The 14,699-nt window shown below is 40.3% G+C and overlaps 1 protein-coding gene across 1 annotated transcript in view; it reads right to left on the reverse strand.

The window, feature by feature from the left end:
• The window catches only part of iqsec3a (IQ motif and Sec7 domain ArfGEF 3a), a 210,187-nt gene that overhangs the window by 154,047 nt on the left and 41,441 nt on the right, over window positions 1-14,699 (reverse strand). The window contains exon 2 of the mRNA XM_062996481.1: window positions 2,230-2,325. Coding sequence (XP_062852551.1) covers window positions 2,230-2,325 — 96 coding nt within the window. The remainder of the gene's footprint in view (window positions 1-2,229; window positions 2,326-14,699) is intronic.

The raw sequence follows: 14,699 nt of genomic DNA on the forward strand, positions 1-14,699 counted from the left end.
AATCCCAAATACCTTAAAACAACGTCTTTCAAGGTATCACTGTACATGAATGTGAGGCATGTGGTGCACATACTTTTTGGTGATGATGTAAATAAAAAATGGACTGGCTCTCCAGTGCAGTGACCTTACAAATTACCACAACCAATCAGATAGTGAAAAGTTTCAAACCTAAGGCATCTGGCAGCGTGAGTGTCAGAATCATTTCCTTTCTTATTTTTCCCCTCGGTGTATAATATCAGTCCTCACACACTATGTGCTGTCTAAGTAGGTATAAAATTTTAATGAGTTCCCATTACCAGTGCTAACTGTGCCCAGTCGCTGGGCTTGCTTCCACCGCTGCACCATTATACTTCTCCAACCATGTCTCTCAAAGAAGTGGAGCTTGATTTGCATGATGATACACCAGTCCAAGCCAAAGATATTACTGATGTGATTTTATTCCTCTCTTTACACTCTACAGGAAATTATTTAGTAACTGAAAGCTTCTGCGGTGCTAAGGGTGTAATTCAGAGGCTGTTTCTTAGCCGTCCACTACGGTCAAACTGCTGTTTATTGTGACCAGCACCACGGGGGGTGCAACGGCCAACAATACCCATCCGTCTTTGCTGTTTGTTTCTGGTCGGACTATTTTTTTGTATTTAATTCTTCGACAAACTGCAGTCCTTATAAGCTTCTAGCATCCACAACAAACATCCCAAATCCTTTTTTAATCACTATTGATGTTTCTTCCCTCTCGGTGCAAACTGCAAAGTTGTACAGCTGTGAGAGATTTAAAATGAGAAGTAAAAGTCTGTGTGTGTTTGTGGGAAATTTGCTAGCGATTATTTTGATGAACAACAAAAATTTAAAGAATGATTAACATTTTCTGCAAGTCATTAGTCATTATGATTGACAGCATGTTTGTTTCAACAGCTGAAATGAAATGTTCATGTACACTTTGCAGTCTTAGCATTTCATCTGGGTATTACCTGTGGGGGGCGGGGGGGTGTAGTGGTTGGATTGGCAAAGATATTTTATGGAATTGGTCGCACCATGGCAATGTGTATGGGGTAGGGGTTTAAATATTTGACAAATGCATCAATAACCCAGCAACTACACCGATCAGCCATAACATTAAAACCACCTCCTTCTTTCTGCACTCACTGTCCATTTTATCAGCTCCACTTACCATATAGAAGCACTTTGTAGTTCTACAATTACTGACTGTAGTCCATCTGTTTCTCTACATGCTTTGTTAGCCCCCTTTCACCCTGTTCTTCAATGGTCAGGACCCCCAAAGGACCCCCACAGAGCAGGTATTATTTATGTGGTTGATTATTCTTAGCACTGCAGTGACACTGACATGGTGGTGGTGTGTTAGTGTGTGTTGTGCTGGTATGAGTGGATCAGACACAGCAATGCTGCTGAAGTTTTTAAACACCTCACTGTCACTGATGGACTGAGAATAGTCCACCAACCAAAAATATCCAGCCAACAGCGCCCCGTGGGCAGCGTCCTGTGACCACTGATGAAGGTCTAGAAGATGACCAACTCAAACAGCAGCAACAGATGAGCGATCGTCTCTGACTTTACATCTACAAGGTGGACCAACTGGCTAGGAGTGTCTAATAGAGTGGACAGTGACTGGACACGGTATTTAAGAACTCCATCAGCGCTGCTGTGTCTGATCCACTCATACCAGCACAACACACACTAACACACCACCACCATGTCAGTGTCACTGCAGTGCTGAGAATGATCCACCACCTAAATAATACCTGCTCTGTAGTGGTCCTGGGAGAGTCCTGACCATTAAAGAACAGCATGAAAGGGGGCTAACAAAGCATGCAGAGAAACAGATGAACTACAGTCAGTAATTGTAGAACTACAAAGTGCTTCTATATGGTAAGTGGAGCTGATAAAATGGACAGTGAGTGTAGAAACAAGGAGGTGGTTTTAATGTTATGGCTGATTAGTGTATTTTCCTAAATGTTACATTAACTAGTTAAGCTTGGATTTGGACATATCGGACTGGTGTTTTTTAGACAGAAGGCCTGCGAGAGGTGGATTGAAGGATGGGTGGATGAAGAAAGCAGGCAGGACAGTGAACTGCGTGATAAACAAGCATGAGTGGCTAACAACCACTTCAAGACAGACAGAATCAGGGCAGTTGTGTTGTTACCTGGCATATCCATAAAACAAAAAAGGCAGTGGGCAGCAGTGAGTGAGGAGGCAGGCAGCAGCTCTTACCTGGGAACGCAGGCCTTGGAGTCGGCCTCGGGGGCGTCCGGACCGTCCGGAGCGTCGGGCGCGGGACAGCAGAACTGGTGCAGCACTGTCTGGTTCCTGCCAGAGAAAAACAACGTGTTCAGGATGGTGCTGAAATAATGTGTCAGAAAAAAAACGGCTGCACTGTAGAGATGCTACTGAGTAGGCGGGCATAAGTGTGTGACATATTGGTAATGACTAATATTTGGCTGTGGCCAGGAGGCTCTAACATTAGGGACAGACACAGCAGATGGGCAACATCTGCTAGGAGATAGAGACGGTAAGAAAGAGAGAGAGCATCCAACCCACAGCTTGCTATTCCTGTGATGAAGCAGGCATATTCAGAGCCAAAAATGAAAGTACATCATGTCAAAACCTGTTTTCATCTGAATGTCCAGTTCCAGTACATTTACACTGCAGAAACATGACAATTTCAGCCACATTCAACCTCGAATTTGTGCAATATTACTGAATACATACCAGAATACAACGTGGATTAGACCCCATACTAATCTGATTACCTGTTTTTACCACACCTATTGATTAAAGCTGTATAAAATCAACCATGTAAAAGAAATGGGACACTTCAAGTGTTGTGTCGACAATTTGTTAAAGAGCCTCTTCTGTCCTGTGTGTAGCAGGTGCAGCAGTGTTGCTGGGATTTTAAAATACTGTTTAAAGGTACTGGCCTTCTTATAAAGAACACATACCCTGGCTGTACTAGAGCTGCTGTCTTTCTTCACCTTTTATCAGTCGACAGTTTCTAATCACATAACACTGTTGGTTTTATATTTTGTCAGTAGTTAAATACCAACAAAATGCATTTCTCTAGTAACTGTAGCTTATAATAATCAATCAATGAATGCACCAGATAGACGTACCTAATAAAGTGCTCAGTGAGTCTATATTAATGTGAGCCAACTTTGTAGCGTTAGTTTGTGGCCACACATCATATTCAAACATGTCTAGATACAGTAAATACAGTATATACAGTGGGGTCAAAAAGTATTTAGTCAGCCACTGATTGTGCAAGTTCTCCTACTTAGAAAGATGAGAGAGGTCTGTAATTTTCAACTTCAACTATGAGAGAAAAAAGGAGAAAAAAATCCAGGAAATCACATTGTAGGATTTTTAAAGAATTCATTCGTAAATTATGGTGGAAAATAAGTATTTGGTCACCCACAAACAAGCAAGATTTCTGGCTCTCACAGACCTGTAACTTCTTCTTTAAGAAGCTCTTCTGTCCTCCACTCGTTACCTGTATTAATGGCACCTGTTTGACCTCGTTATCTGTATAAAAGACACCTGTCCACAGCCTCAAACAGTCAGACTCCAAACTCAACCATGGCCAAGACCAAAGAGCTGTCGAAGGACACCAGGAAGAAAATTGTAGACCTGCACCAGGCTGGAAAGAGTGAATCTACAATAGGCAAGCAGGTTGGTGTGAATAAATCAACTGTGGGAGCAATTGTAAGAAAATGGAAGACATACAAGACCACTGATAATCTCCCTTGGGGTCAAGATCTCATCTCGTGGGGTCAAAATGATCATGAGAACGGTGAGCAAAAATCCCAGAACTACACAGAGGGACCTAATGAATGACCTGCAGAGAGCTGGGACCAAAGTACAAAGGCTACCATCAGTAACACACTACGCCGAGAGGGACTCAAATCCTGCAGTGCCAGGCGTGTCCCCCTGCTTAAGCCAGTCCATGTCCAGGCCCGTCTGAAGTTTGCCAGAGAGCATATGGATGATCCAGAAGAGGATTGGGAGAATATCATGTGGTCAGATGAAACCAAAATGGAACTTTTTGGTAAAAACTCAACTCGTCGTGTTTGGAGGAAGAAGAAGAACCCAAGAACACCATACCTACTGTGAAGCATGGGGGTGGAAACATCATGCTTTGCATGTCTGATCCACTCATACCAGCACAACCACCATGTCAGTGTTACTGCAGTGCTGAGAATGATCCACCACCTAAATAATACCTACTCTGTGGTGGTTCTGGGAGAGTCCTGACCATTGAAGAACAGCATGAAAGGGGGCTAACAAAGCATGCAGAGAAACAGATGGACTATAGTCAGTAATTGTAGAACTACAAAGTGCTTCTATATGGTAAGTGGAGCTGATAAAGTGGACAGTGAGTGTAGAAAAAAGGAGGTGGTTTTAATGTTATGGCTGATCAGTGTATATAAAGCATATAAAGAAGTGTAGCAGTATTGCACACTTCTTTACAGGTGTATGTAAACTTTTAGCCTTCAGCGTATCCCAGAAAGGAAGAACCATGACTGATATAAGCCAGAGCTGGCGTTTCCACACGGGAGTCTCCAGTGAGCGTACATAATGCCAATGTGAAGCAGACAATACCCAATTAATCACTGGTGTAAATGACTTTCCTAATTGTTGTTTCCTCAACAGCCGTGACCCGAGACAGCTTTTTAAATAAGCCGTGCAGACACCATCCGAAAGGGAAGCCCATTACTGGATCAGCAAGGGAACTGGCGTTGACTTATCTCTGCCTCGTGTGAGTTTAAAAAAGAATCAGCCTAAAATAAACAAGTGAATGTGACACGGTCATCGATCAGTGAATGAACAAAAGCTCTCCACACACAGCTGATTAACCCAATCGAAATCTGAAGGACCTTGAAAACACACCAATATCACATTAGCATTTCCATTTGCATGTAGGCAGGCAGGTTAAGGTTCCGCACTTTCAAACTTTTTGCAAATCGATTCGTCCGGTCATTTACTATTTAGAAAAGGTTTCGCTCGGCTCTCTGTCATAAAGGGGTGACATTTGGACAGCAGTCCTGAGGGACAGAAGAGTGCAGGAGTAGAAATCCACCAGGACTGCCAGGTCATGATTATAATGACTCATTAGATATTTAGCATTTATGCCATTATATTAATTGCATATTTTAATGCTAGGCTTGTGCCTAATAGTCCAAATGACTTTTTAAATTTAGGTCAAGGTTCTGTGCCATTTAAATCCAGGAAATGGGTGCTGAGCAGTGCCCTCAACTGCTCTCGGCTGCATTATAGATTAGCAAATTATTCCGTATCGGAGTCTGGATTGAATTTAGATTTACTTTTAGAGGAACTGCCTAGCTAACTTCCAAGACAAACCTTTTTCTTACACTATATTGCTAAAAGTATTCACTCACCCATCCAAATAATTGAATTCAGGTGTTCCAATCACTTCCATGGCCACAGGTGTGTAAAACCAAGCACCTAGGCATGCAGACTGCTTCTACAAACATTAGTGAAAGAACGAGTCGCTCTCAGGAGCTCAGTGAATTCAAGAGTGGTACCGTGATAGGATGCCACCTGTGCAACAAGTCCAGTCGTGAAATTTCCTCCCTACTAAATATTCCACAGTCGACTGTCAGTGGTATTAAGACAAAGTTGAGCAGCTGCATCCAAGCCTTACATCACCAAGCGCAATGCAAAGGTTTGGCGGTTGCCAGGAGAACGGTACTTGTCTGACTGTATTGTGCCGAGTGTAAAGTTTGGTGGAGGGGGGATTATGGTGTGGGGGTGTTTTTCAGGAGTTGGGCTCGGCCCCTTAGTTCCAGTGAAAGGAACTCTTAATGCTTCAGCATACCAAGAGATTTTGGACAATTTCATGCTCTCAGCTTTGTGGGAACAGTTTGGGGATGGCCCCTTCCTGTTCCAACATGACTGCGCACCAGTGCATAAAGCAAGGTCCATAAAGACGTGGATGAGCGAGTTTGGTGTGGAAGAACTTGACTGGCCTGCACAGAGTCCTGACCTCAACCTGAGAGAACACCTTTGGGATGAATTAGAGTGGAGACTGTGAGCCAGGCCTTCTCGTTCAACATCAGCGTCTGACCTCACAAATGCGCTTCTGGAAGAATGCTCAAAAATTCCCATAAACACACTCCTAAACCTTGTGGAAAGCCTTCCCAAAAGAGTTGAAGCTGTTATAGCTGCAAAGGGTGGGCCAACATCATATTAAACCCTATGGATTAAGAATGGGAGTCACTCAAGTTCATATGTGTGTGAAGGCAGACGAGCAAATACGTTTGGCAATATAGTGTATATATGTGTCCACAATGCTTGAATCAGCTTGAATCCACAATAAGCTAGTGCTTTATGAGGCTACACAAAAGGTCTGTCTGAATACCTAGTGAGCTGCCTTGCAGCCTACTGCCTACCTGATCAGCTGCCTCAGTAGAGACAATTCTAATAAGACCTCAAACTTATAAGGCAGATTATTTAGACACACTATTTAGACAGCGACTATGTCACCACAGTCAAACCAATGAAACATTCAAACCACAACCCGCTAGCATGCCAGCTAACGTCTCCCTCCATTTTTCATTTTCCTCATTTCATTGAGGGGCCCCTCAGGGAACGGTTTTGGCACCTTTCCTTTTCACCCTGTACACGGCTGACTTCATGTACAGCTCACCAAACTGTCACCTGACTCAGCGACTCACCTGACTAATGAGCAGGACAGCGAGTACAGAGAACGATTCAGGACTTTGTGGACTGGTGTCTGCAGAACCACCTCCAGATAAACGTGGGGAAGACCAAAGAGCTGGTGGTGGATTTCCGTAGGTGCAGACAACCCCTGCTATCAAAGAACATCCAGGGAATGGACATTGAGCGAGTGGACTCTTATAAGTACCTGGGTGTTCACCTGGACTGGTCTGTTAACACTACTGCACTGCACTTTATAATAAAGGTCAGAGCAGACTCTACCTACATATGACACTGAGGTCAGTTGGAGTGCGGGGGGCACTCCTGAGGACTTTCTTTGACAGTGGTGGCATCAGCCATCTTTTATGGAGTGGTATGCTGGGGCAGCAGCATCTCTACGGCAGACAAGAAGAGACTAAACAAGCTCATTAAGAGGGCCGTTTCTGTCCTGGGAAGACCCATAGACCCAGTGCAGGTGGTGGGAGACAGGAGGATGTTAGCCAAGCTGGCATCCATGCTGGAGAATGACTCCCACCCCATGCATGAGACTCTGCCAGCACTGTTCCTGGCAGATCATGTACACACACACACTTAAAACTGTACACACTTACAGGAAGTATCGTTTTCTTAATGGCGCAAAACAATGTGCAAAATTTAAGAGTTCATGTGCATGTAATTAAACTGTCCCTGACGAGCCTGAATTTGCAAATAAACGACACTTGTGCACCTTTATACAGATTAAAAAATCTGTTAGAATTTATTTACATTTAAAAAGAACTTCGGTCATTGTTCTGCATTTGTCCACCATATTTGTAATCTTTGGCAACAAAAGTTGTGCCGCACTGAATGCTGGGATTGCCTTCACTTCTAAGGAAGGATCCCAGCATTCAGTACGGCACAGCTTTTCTCACAAAAAATTACAAATATGTGGACGAATGTGAAGAATACATGTTAGCTGGCATGTAAGCGAGTTGTGTCGCCTCAGCCCATTGGTTTGAATAGCCTGAGGCTAACTGTGTTAGCTTAGTAATTAAAAACTGAGGTGACGTAATCACCGTAATCTCTGTCTAAGTAGTGTGTCTAAAAAATCTGCCTTATGAGTTGATGTCTCATTAGAATCCTCTCAACTGGCGCCCAGGTGGCGCAGCGGGATATTCCGCCGAGATTCTGAACTCCTCGGTTCAGAAACTTACCAAACTTGAAATTTGTAAGGCTTTCAATTGTTCAATAAAAAGCATTCACTCTACCAACCAAGCACAAACAATGGCAATGTAACGCATGGCCAAATGTCCCAGAAAGCACAACTAAGCACAATTATTATTATTATTGTTATTATTGTTTTTGTTGTTTTTATTATTATTATTATTATTATTATTGTTATTATTATTATTATTATTATTATTATTATTATTGTTATTATTATTATTATTATTGTTATTATTATTATTATTATTGTTGTTGTTGTTATTGTTATTATTATTACTATTATTGTTATTATTATTATTGTTGTTGTTATTGTTATTATTGTTATTATTATAATTATTGTTATTGTTATTGTTATTATTATTGTTATTATTAATTATTATTATTGTTATTATTATTATTGTTGTTATTTTTATTATTTTTATTATTATTATTGTTATTATTATTATTTTATTATTATTATTGTTATTATTGTTATTATTATTGTTGTTGTTATTTTTATTATTGTTATTATTATTATTATTATTGTTATTATTGTTTTTGTTGTTGTTATTATTATTGTTATTATTATTATTATTATTATTATTATCATTATTACTATTATTGTTATTATTATTATTGTTGTTGTTATTATTATTATTGTTATTATTATTGTTGTTATTGTTATTGTTATTGTTATTAATTATTATTGTTGTTATTATTATTATTATAGTTATTTTTATTATTTTTATTATTGTTATTATTATTATTGTTATTATTATTATTATTATTATTATTATTATTATTGTGCCGTCGAGTCAGACTTATGGCAACCATATGGGTAGAGGTTCCTACAATATCCTTGGTCTGTTCGAAAATCTAGTGATCTCTCTACATAGATGTATTTTATTTCTTAAAATGCTGCCTACTGAGGTGCCTAATTTTGAAGCTGTAATCAGTCTAGGTAGAGCATCTGAATAATCTGCCTTATGAGTTCGATGTTTTATTAGAATCCTCTCTACTGAGGCAGCTGCCCACATACACTATATTGCCAAAAGTATTCACTCACCCATCCAAATAATTGAATTCAGGTGTTCCAATCACTTCCATGGCCACAGGTGTATAAAACCAAGCACCTAGGCATGCAGACTGCTTCTACAAAGATTAGTGAAAGAATGGGTCACTCTCAGGAGCTCAGTGAATTCCAGCGTGGTACAGTGATAGGATGCCACCTGTGCAACAAGTCCAGTCGTGAAATTTCCTCACTACTAAATATTCCACAGTCAACTGTCAGGGGTATTATAACAGAGTGGAAGCGATTGGGAATGACAGCAACTCAGCCACGAAGTGGTAGCCACTTAAAATGACAGAGCGGGTCAGTGGATGCTGAGGTGCATAGTGCACAGAGGTCGCCAACTTCCTGCAGAGTCAATCACTACAGACTTCCATACTTCATGTAGCCTTCAGATTAGCTCAAGAACAGTGTGTAGAGCTTCATGGAATGGGCTTCCATGGCCGAGCAGCTGCATCCAAGCCTTACATCACCAAGCGAAATGCAAAGCATCGGATGCAGTGATGTAAAGCACGCCGTCACTGGACTCTAGAGCAGTGGAGACGTGTTCTCTGGAGTGACGAATCACACTTCTCTGTCTGGCCCCTTAGTTCCAGTGAAAGGAACTCTTAATGCTTCAGCATACCGAGAGATTTTGGACAATTTTATGCTCCCAACTTTGTGGGAACAGTTTGGGGATGGCCCCTTCCTGTTCCAACATGACTGCGCACCAGTGCACAAAGCAAGGTCCATAAAGACGTGGATGAGCGAGTTTGGTGTGGAAGAACTTGACTGGCCTGCACAGAGTCCTGACCTCAACCCGATAGAACACCCTTGGGATGAATTAGAGCGGAGACTGTGAGCCAGGCCTTCTCGTCCAACATCAGCGTCTGACCTCACAAACGCGCTTCTGGAAGAATGCTCAAAAATTCCCATAGACACACTCCTAAACCTTGTGGAAAGCCTTCCAAGAAGAGTTGAAGCTGTTATAGCTGCAAAGGGTGGGCCGACATCCTATCAAACCCTATGGATTAAGAATGGGACGTCACTCAAGTTCATATGCGTGTGAAGGCTGACGAGCGAATACTTTTGGCAGTGTAGTGTATCAAAAGTTATTGAATTTTTTCCAACAATATTGAATCCTTGATCATTTTTCTCCAGTCCTGCTTCTCTCGTTCTACGTCCAGCATGAGGCTGAACAATAATAGTCTTGAACAAAGTCTTGTCTAACTCCTTCGCTGTTGTGAAACCAGTCTGTCCTTTTTCTGTCATGTCTGTGGGTTGCTGATCAGTGAAGAGATTCTTCATTAATGTGATGAGATGCTCCAGTATTCACATCCTCCCAGGATTCTGTTTGTTCAACACAGTTTAAAGCTTTGCTGTAATCACTGAAGTACATGTTGACTTTCCTCTTGAATTCCTTGGTGTTTTCAATAATCCAGCATACATCTGTGATAATATCTCTTGTTCCTTTGCATTTCTGAATTCTGTTTACACATCTGGCAGTTCTCTTTTAGTGTACAGCTCTAGTCTGCAATAAATAATCTTCAGGATAATATACCTGGTGTGTGATATGAGGGAGATTAATTTCTCCTTCTTACAAAAACTGACCTTTTTGATTTCTTTTTTGACTAAAAGAATGCAAATTCCCACAAACTTGTTACAAAATCCGGTGCAGTTTGTTCTTTTTAAAAATTTTTGTGGGATTTTAACCATGTCCTGTTTTTTCCCCCTAACTTTTAAAACATGTCAATCAACTAGTCCATTATTCACTTTAAAACTGTGGGTGGATGCTATGGTGGAAAGGCTTTCTCATTTTCTAATTTTCCTTTTGGTGCAGTGTTTCCGGTAGGTTCTGGTCGAACCGCAACACTTATAAATACAGTAGTGTTCAAAATAATAGCAGTCCAACACCATAACCTGATAAATCACTGTTTTTAGTAGAAGTGATATTTCTACATAGCAAAAAATTGACTTGAAAGTGTAGTAGAGTAATGAAAACAAAACAAACCCAACAATTAGGACATGCATGCTGTTCATTCTGAGTAATCGAAGCATTGATTGAAAGGGGGTTGTTCAAAATAATAGCAGTGAGGAGTTCAACTGGTGAAGTCATTCATTCTGCAGAAGAACGGGTGTCAGTTTTGGCCCTTATTTAAGGTAGGATGGTGGCAAATGTTGCACAGGTTGGTCATAGCGCATTTCCTTCTGAAATACTGGGGAAAATGAGTTGTTCCAGACATTGTTCTGATGAACAGCGTACTTTAATTAAAAAGTTGATTGTAGAGAGAAAAAATATACAGAGAAGTGCAGCAAATTATAGCCTGCTCAGCTAAAATGATCTCAAATGCCTTGAAGTGACAACCAAAACCTGAAAGATACGGAAGGAAGCGTGGAACTACTGTTCAATTGGATCGAAGATTAGCCAAAATAGCAAATACTCAGCCAATGATCACCTCCAGAAAGATTAAGGAACATCTAAATTTACCAGTGAGTACAGAAGATGATTAAGTGAAGCCAATTTACCAGCAAGAACTCCTTGCAAAGTCCCGTTGTTAAGAAACAGACGTTTCCTGAATGGGTTAACATTTGCCAAGGAACACATTGACTGGTCCAAAGAGAAATGGCTCAACATTTTGTGGACTGGTGAAAGCAAAATTGTTCTATTTGGGTCTAGTGGCCGTAGACAGTATGTCAGACGACCCCCAAGCACTGCATTTTCAGCCCAAAGTTCACTGTGAAGTCAGTAAAGCATGGTGGTACAAAATGATGATATGGGGATGTTTATCATACCATGGTGTTACGCCTATTTATCACATATGAGGGATCATGGATCAATTTAAATATATCAGAATACTTGAGGAGATCATGTTGCCCTATGTTGAAGAAGAAATGTCCTTAAAATGGGTGTTTCAACATGACAATGACCCAAAACATCTTGGTTACAGACAAACAAGATTGAGGTAATAGAGTGACCAGCCCAATCTCCTGACTTCAATCCCATAGAGAACTTGTGGGCTGAAATCTGAAACATGTTTTTTTGAGGCAAAACCCAAAATTGCAGAAGAACTGTGGAACGTAGTCTAATCATCCTGGACTGGAATACCTGTTCAGAGGTGCCAGAAGTTGGTTGACTCCATGCAACACAGATCTCGGAAACAATTGTTCTGCCACTAAATATTAGTTCAGTAATTTAAAGTAAAGTGAAACCTCAAACATTTTTTCATGTTATAGATACATTTTTTGAGTTTTTAAAGAAAAATGCTGCACTGCTATTATTTTGAACAGCCTAATATTCATTTTTCTTAATTTTCTGTAAAGGATTGACACAAACTGACTAAATTTTGTTAATGTTTTGATTTAGAATTGAAAGTGTAGTATTTTCAGTCCATTTGCATTTATGGAAATAAAAGTTATTATAATGATTTTGTGCTTTATTCGCTTTTTTAAAATCACTGCTATTTTTTTGAACACCACTGTATAAAGCGTAGTGTTGGGCAGTATGGCATTATATTCGGTATTGGGTCTTTAATTCCTCATTCCGTACGGTTTTTTAAAATACCGCCATACCGTAGCATAGTTAATACAACATCTGTAGGCTTCAGTAGGCAGCAAATCATATGATATTGTTCGCCGCTAAAAGCGCTATGGAGCGCTGTGCAGATTAGATACAGCTCACGAAAACAGATGGAGGATGAAGAGAGGAAGACCTAATATGCATTAGAATAATCTGCCAAAGAAATGAGGCATGTCGGCAGTTTAGAACAGACTAAAACACTATATACTGTATGGTTTGTCGAGCCCCGACTGTTACAAACAACGACATTACAAACGCAGTAACAATCCACATATGTAAGGACACGATTACTCTATAGACAGTCGAGAAAGAAGCTTTCAGAGCAATAATTAAAACACTGGATTCCAGGTCTGTCTGACAGGGTAAAAATACTTCAGGTCAGTTTCTAAACCAACGTTATAAGTGAACTGTAAGCAAAGATATTTAAAGTCGTCCACTTTTCTACTACAGTCCAGTGGTCAAACTGTACAGTGGAGTTTGCAAACGTCTTTTTATTTGTTAAAGGGAGAGCTAACGGTAATTGTACAATACTTAAATAATAAATAAACAATAAAAATGTTATTTATTGCACCTGTTTCACGTGTACTGATTCCATCATAGTCATTTTGTGGGGCCAAGCAAACCTTATAGTCCTCAAAACCTTTATTATATACATGGTGAAATTAAAGCTTTTTATATTTTATGTACTTATGACAGTAGAATCAGCCACAGACATATAAAAAGTTCCAGTCATACAAAATAAAACATACCGAGATATACCGTGAAACCATCAGAATCTTAAAAAAAATACTGTAATACAAATTTTTGGTCATACCTCCCAGCCCTAATAAAGCGGTTCATAAATATACATAAATGAATGAATTTCATGTTGGACCACATTACTATAATAAAAGTCCATTACAGACATACACTGATCAGCCATAACATTAAAACCACCTCCTTGTTTCTACACTCACTGTCCATTTTATCACCATTTAGAGAAACAGCTGGACTACAGTCAGTAATTGTAGAACTACAAAGTGCTTCTATATGGTAAGTGGAGCTGATAAAATGGACAGTGAGCGTAGAAACAAGGAGGTGGTTTTAATATTATGGCTGATTGGTGTACATTGACACACATGAGCACATGATTAATTTAATCTAAAGCTTAGCCAATCATCTGATGAGACAAATTATCAACCATAGCATGATTAACTCTGTGCTTTAAATCACCCGTGTCCCCAAGTACCAGAAGACTGTATACCATCAATACACATCCTGAAGGCTCTCATTTCAACCCAAGGATATCAAATCTGCATGACGTTAGCGTTGTGCGTGCTTTCAATTTACATAACTCGATTTGTTCTGTATAAACATGTTACTGTAGAACATCACACCACATTAAATGATCATTTGTGATGTCATGGATGGATTTATTTCTGTGCAGCGGGGTGGCACAGCTGGTGGAATGAAAGCCTCATAGCAATGTGGGTTTTGGGCATCTGGGTTTGATCTTTGCCACCTGTCACTGTCTGTAGGGAATTCCACATGTTCTCTCTATGTTTGCTGGTTATTCTGGTTTTCATCCAACTCCTCTAAACATGCTGACCAATGTCCCTTGGACTTATTGTCCCTAGTGTCACAACTCCTTAGTGTTTTAAGTTCTGAGTAAGTTGAGGTTTGAGAGTGTGTGTGTGTGTGTGTGTGTGTGTGTGTATGTGCTTTTTATGTTGTAATGAATGAATAAATAAACTCATTAACTGCTGATTGTTAATGCATACACCGATCAGCCATACCATTAAAACCACCTCCTGGTTTCTACACTCACTGTCCATTTTATTAGCTCCACTTACCATATAGAAGCATCTGTAGTTCAACAATTACTGACTGTCGTCCATCTATTTCTCTACATACTTTTTTAACCTGCTTTTACCCTGTTCTTCAATGGTCAGCACTCCCACAGGACCACCATAGAGCAGGTATTATTTGGGTGGTGGATGATTTGATTCTCAGCACTGCAGTGACACTGACATGGTGGTGGTGTGTTAGATGTCCACTCACTGTCCGTGTCCACTCACTGTCCACTCTATTAGACACTCCTACCTAGTTGGTCCACGTTGTAGATGTAAAGTCAGAGACGATCGCTCATCTGTTGCTGCTGTTTGTGGTTACAGGACGTTGCCCACTGGTTGCTATTGGCTGGATATTTTTGGTTGG

This window comes from Trichomycterus rosablanca, chromosome 1 (assembly GCF_030014385.1).
Source record: "Trichomycterus rosablanca isolate fTriRos1 chromosome 1, fTriRos1.hap1, whole genome shotgun sequence".
Classification (NCBI taxonomy): domain Eukaryota; kingdom Metazoa; phylum Chordata; class Actinopteri; order Siluriformes; family Trichomycteridae; genus Trichomycterus; species Trichomycterus rosablanca.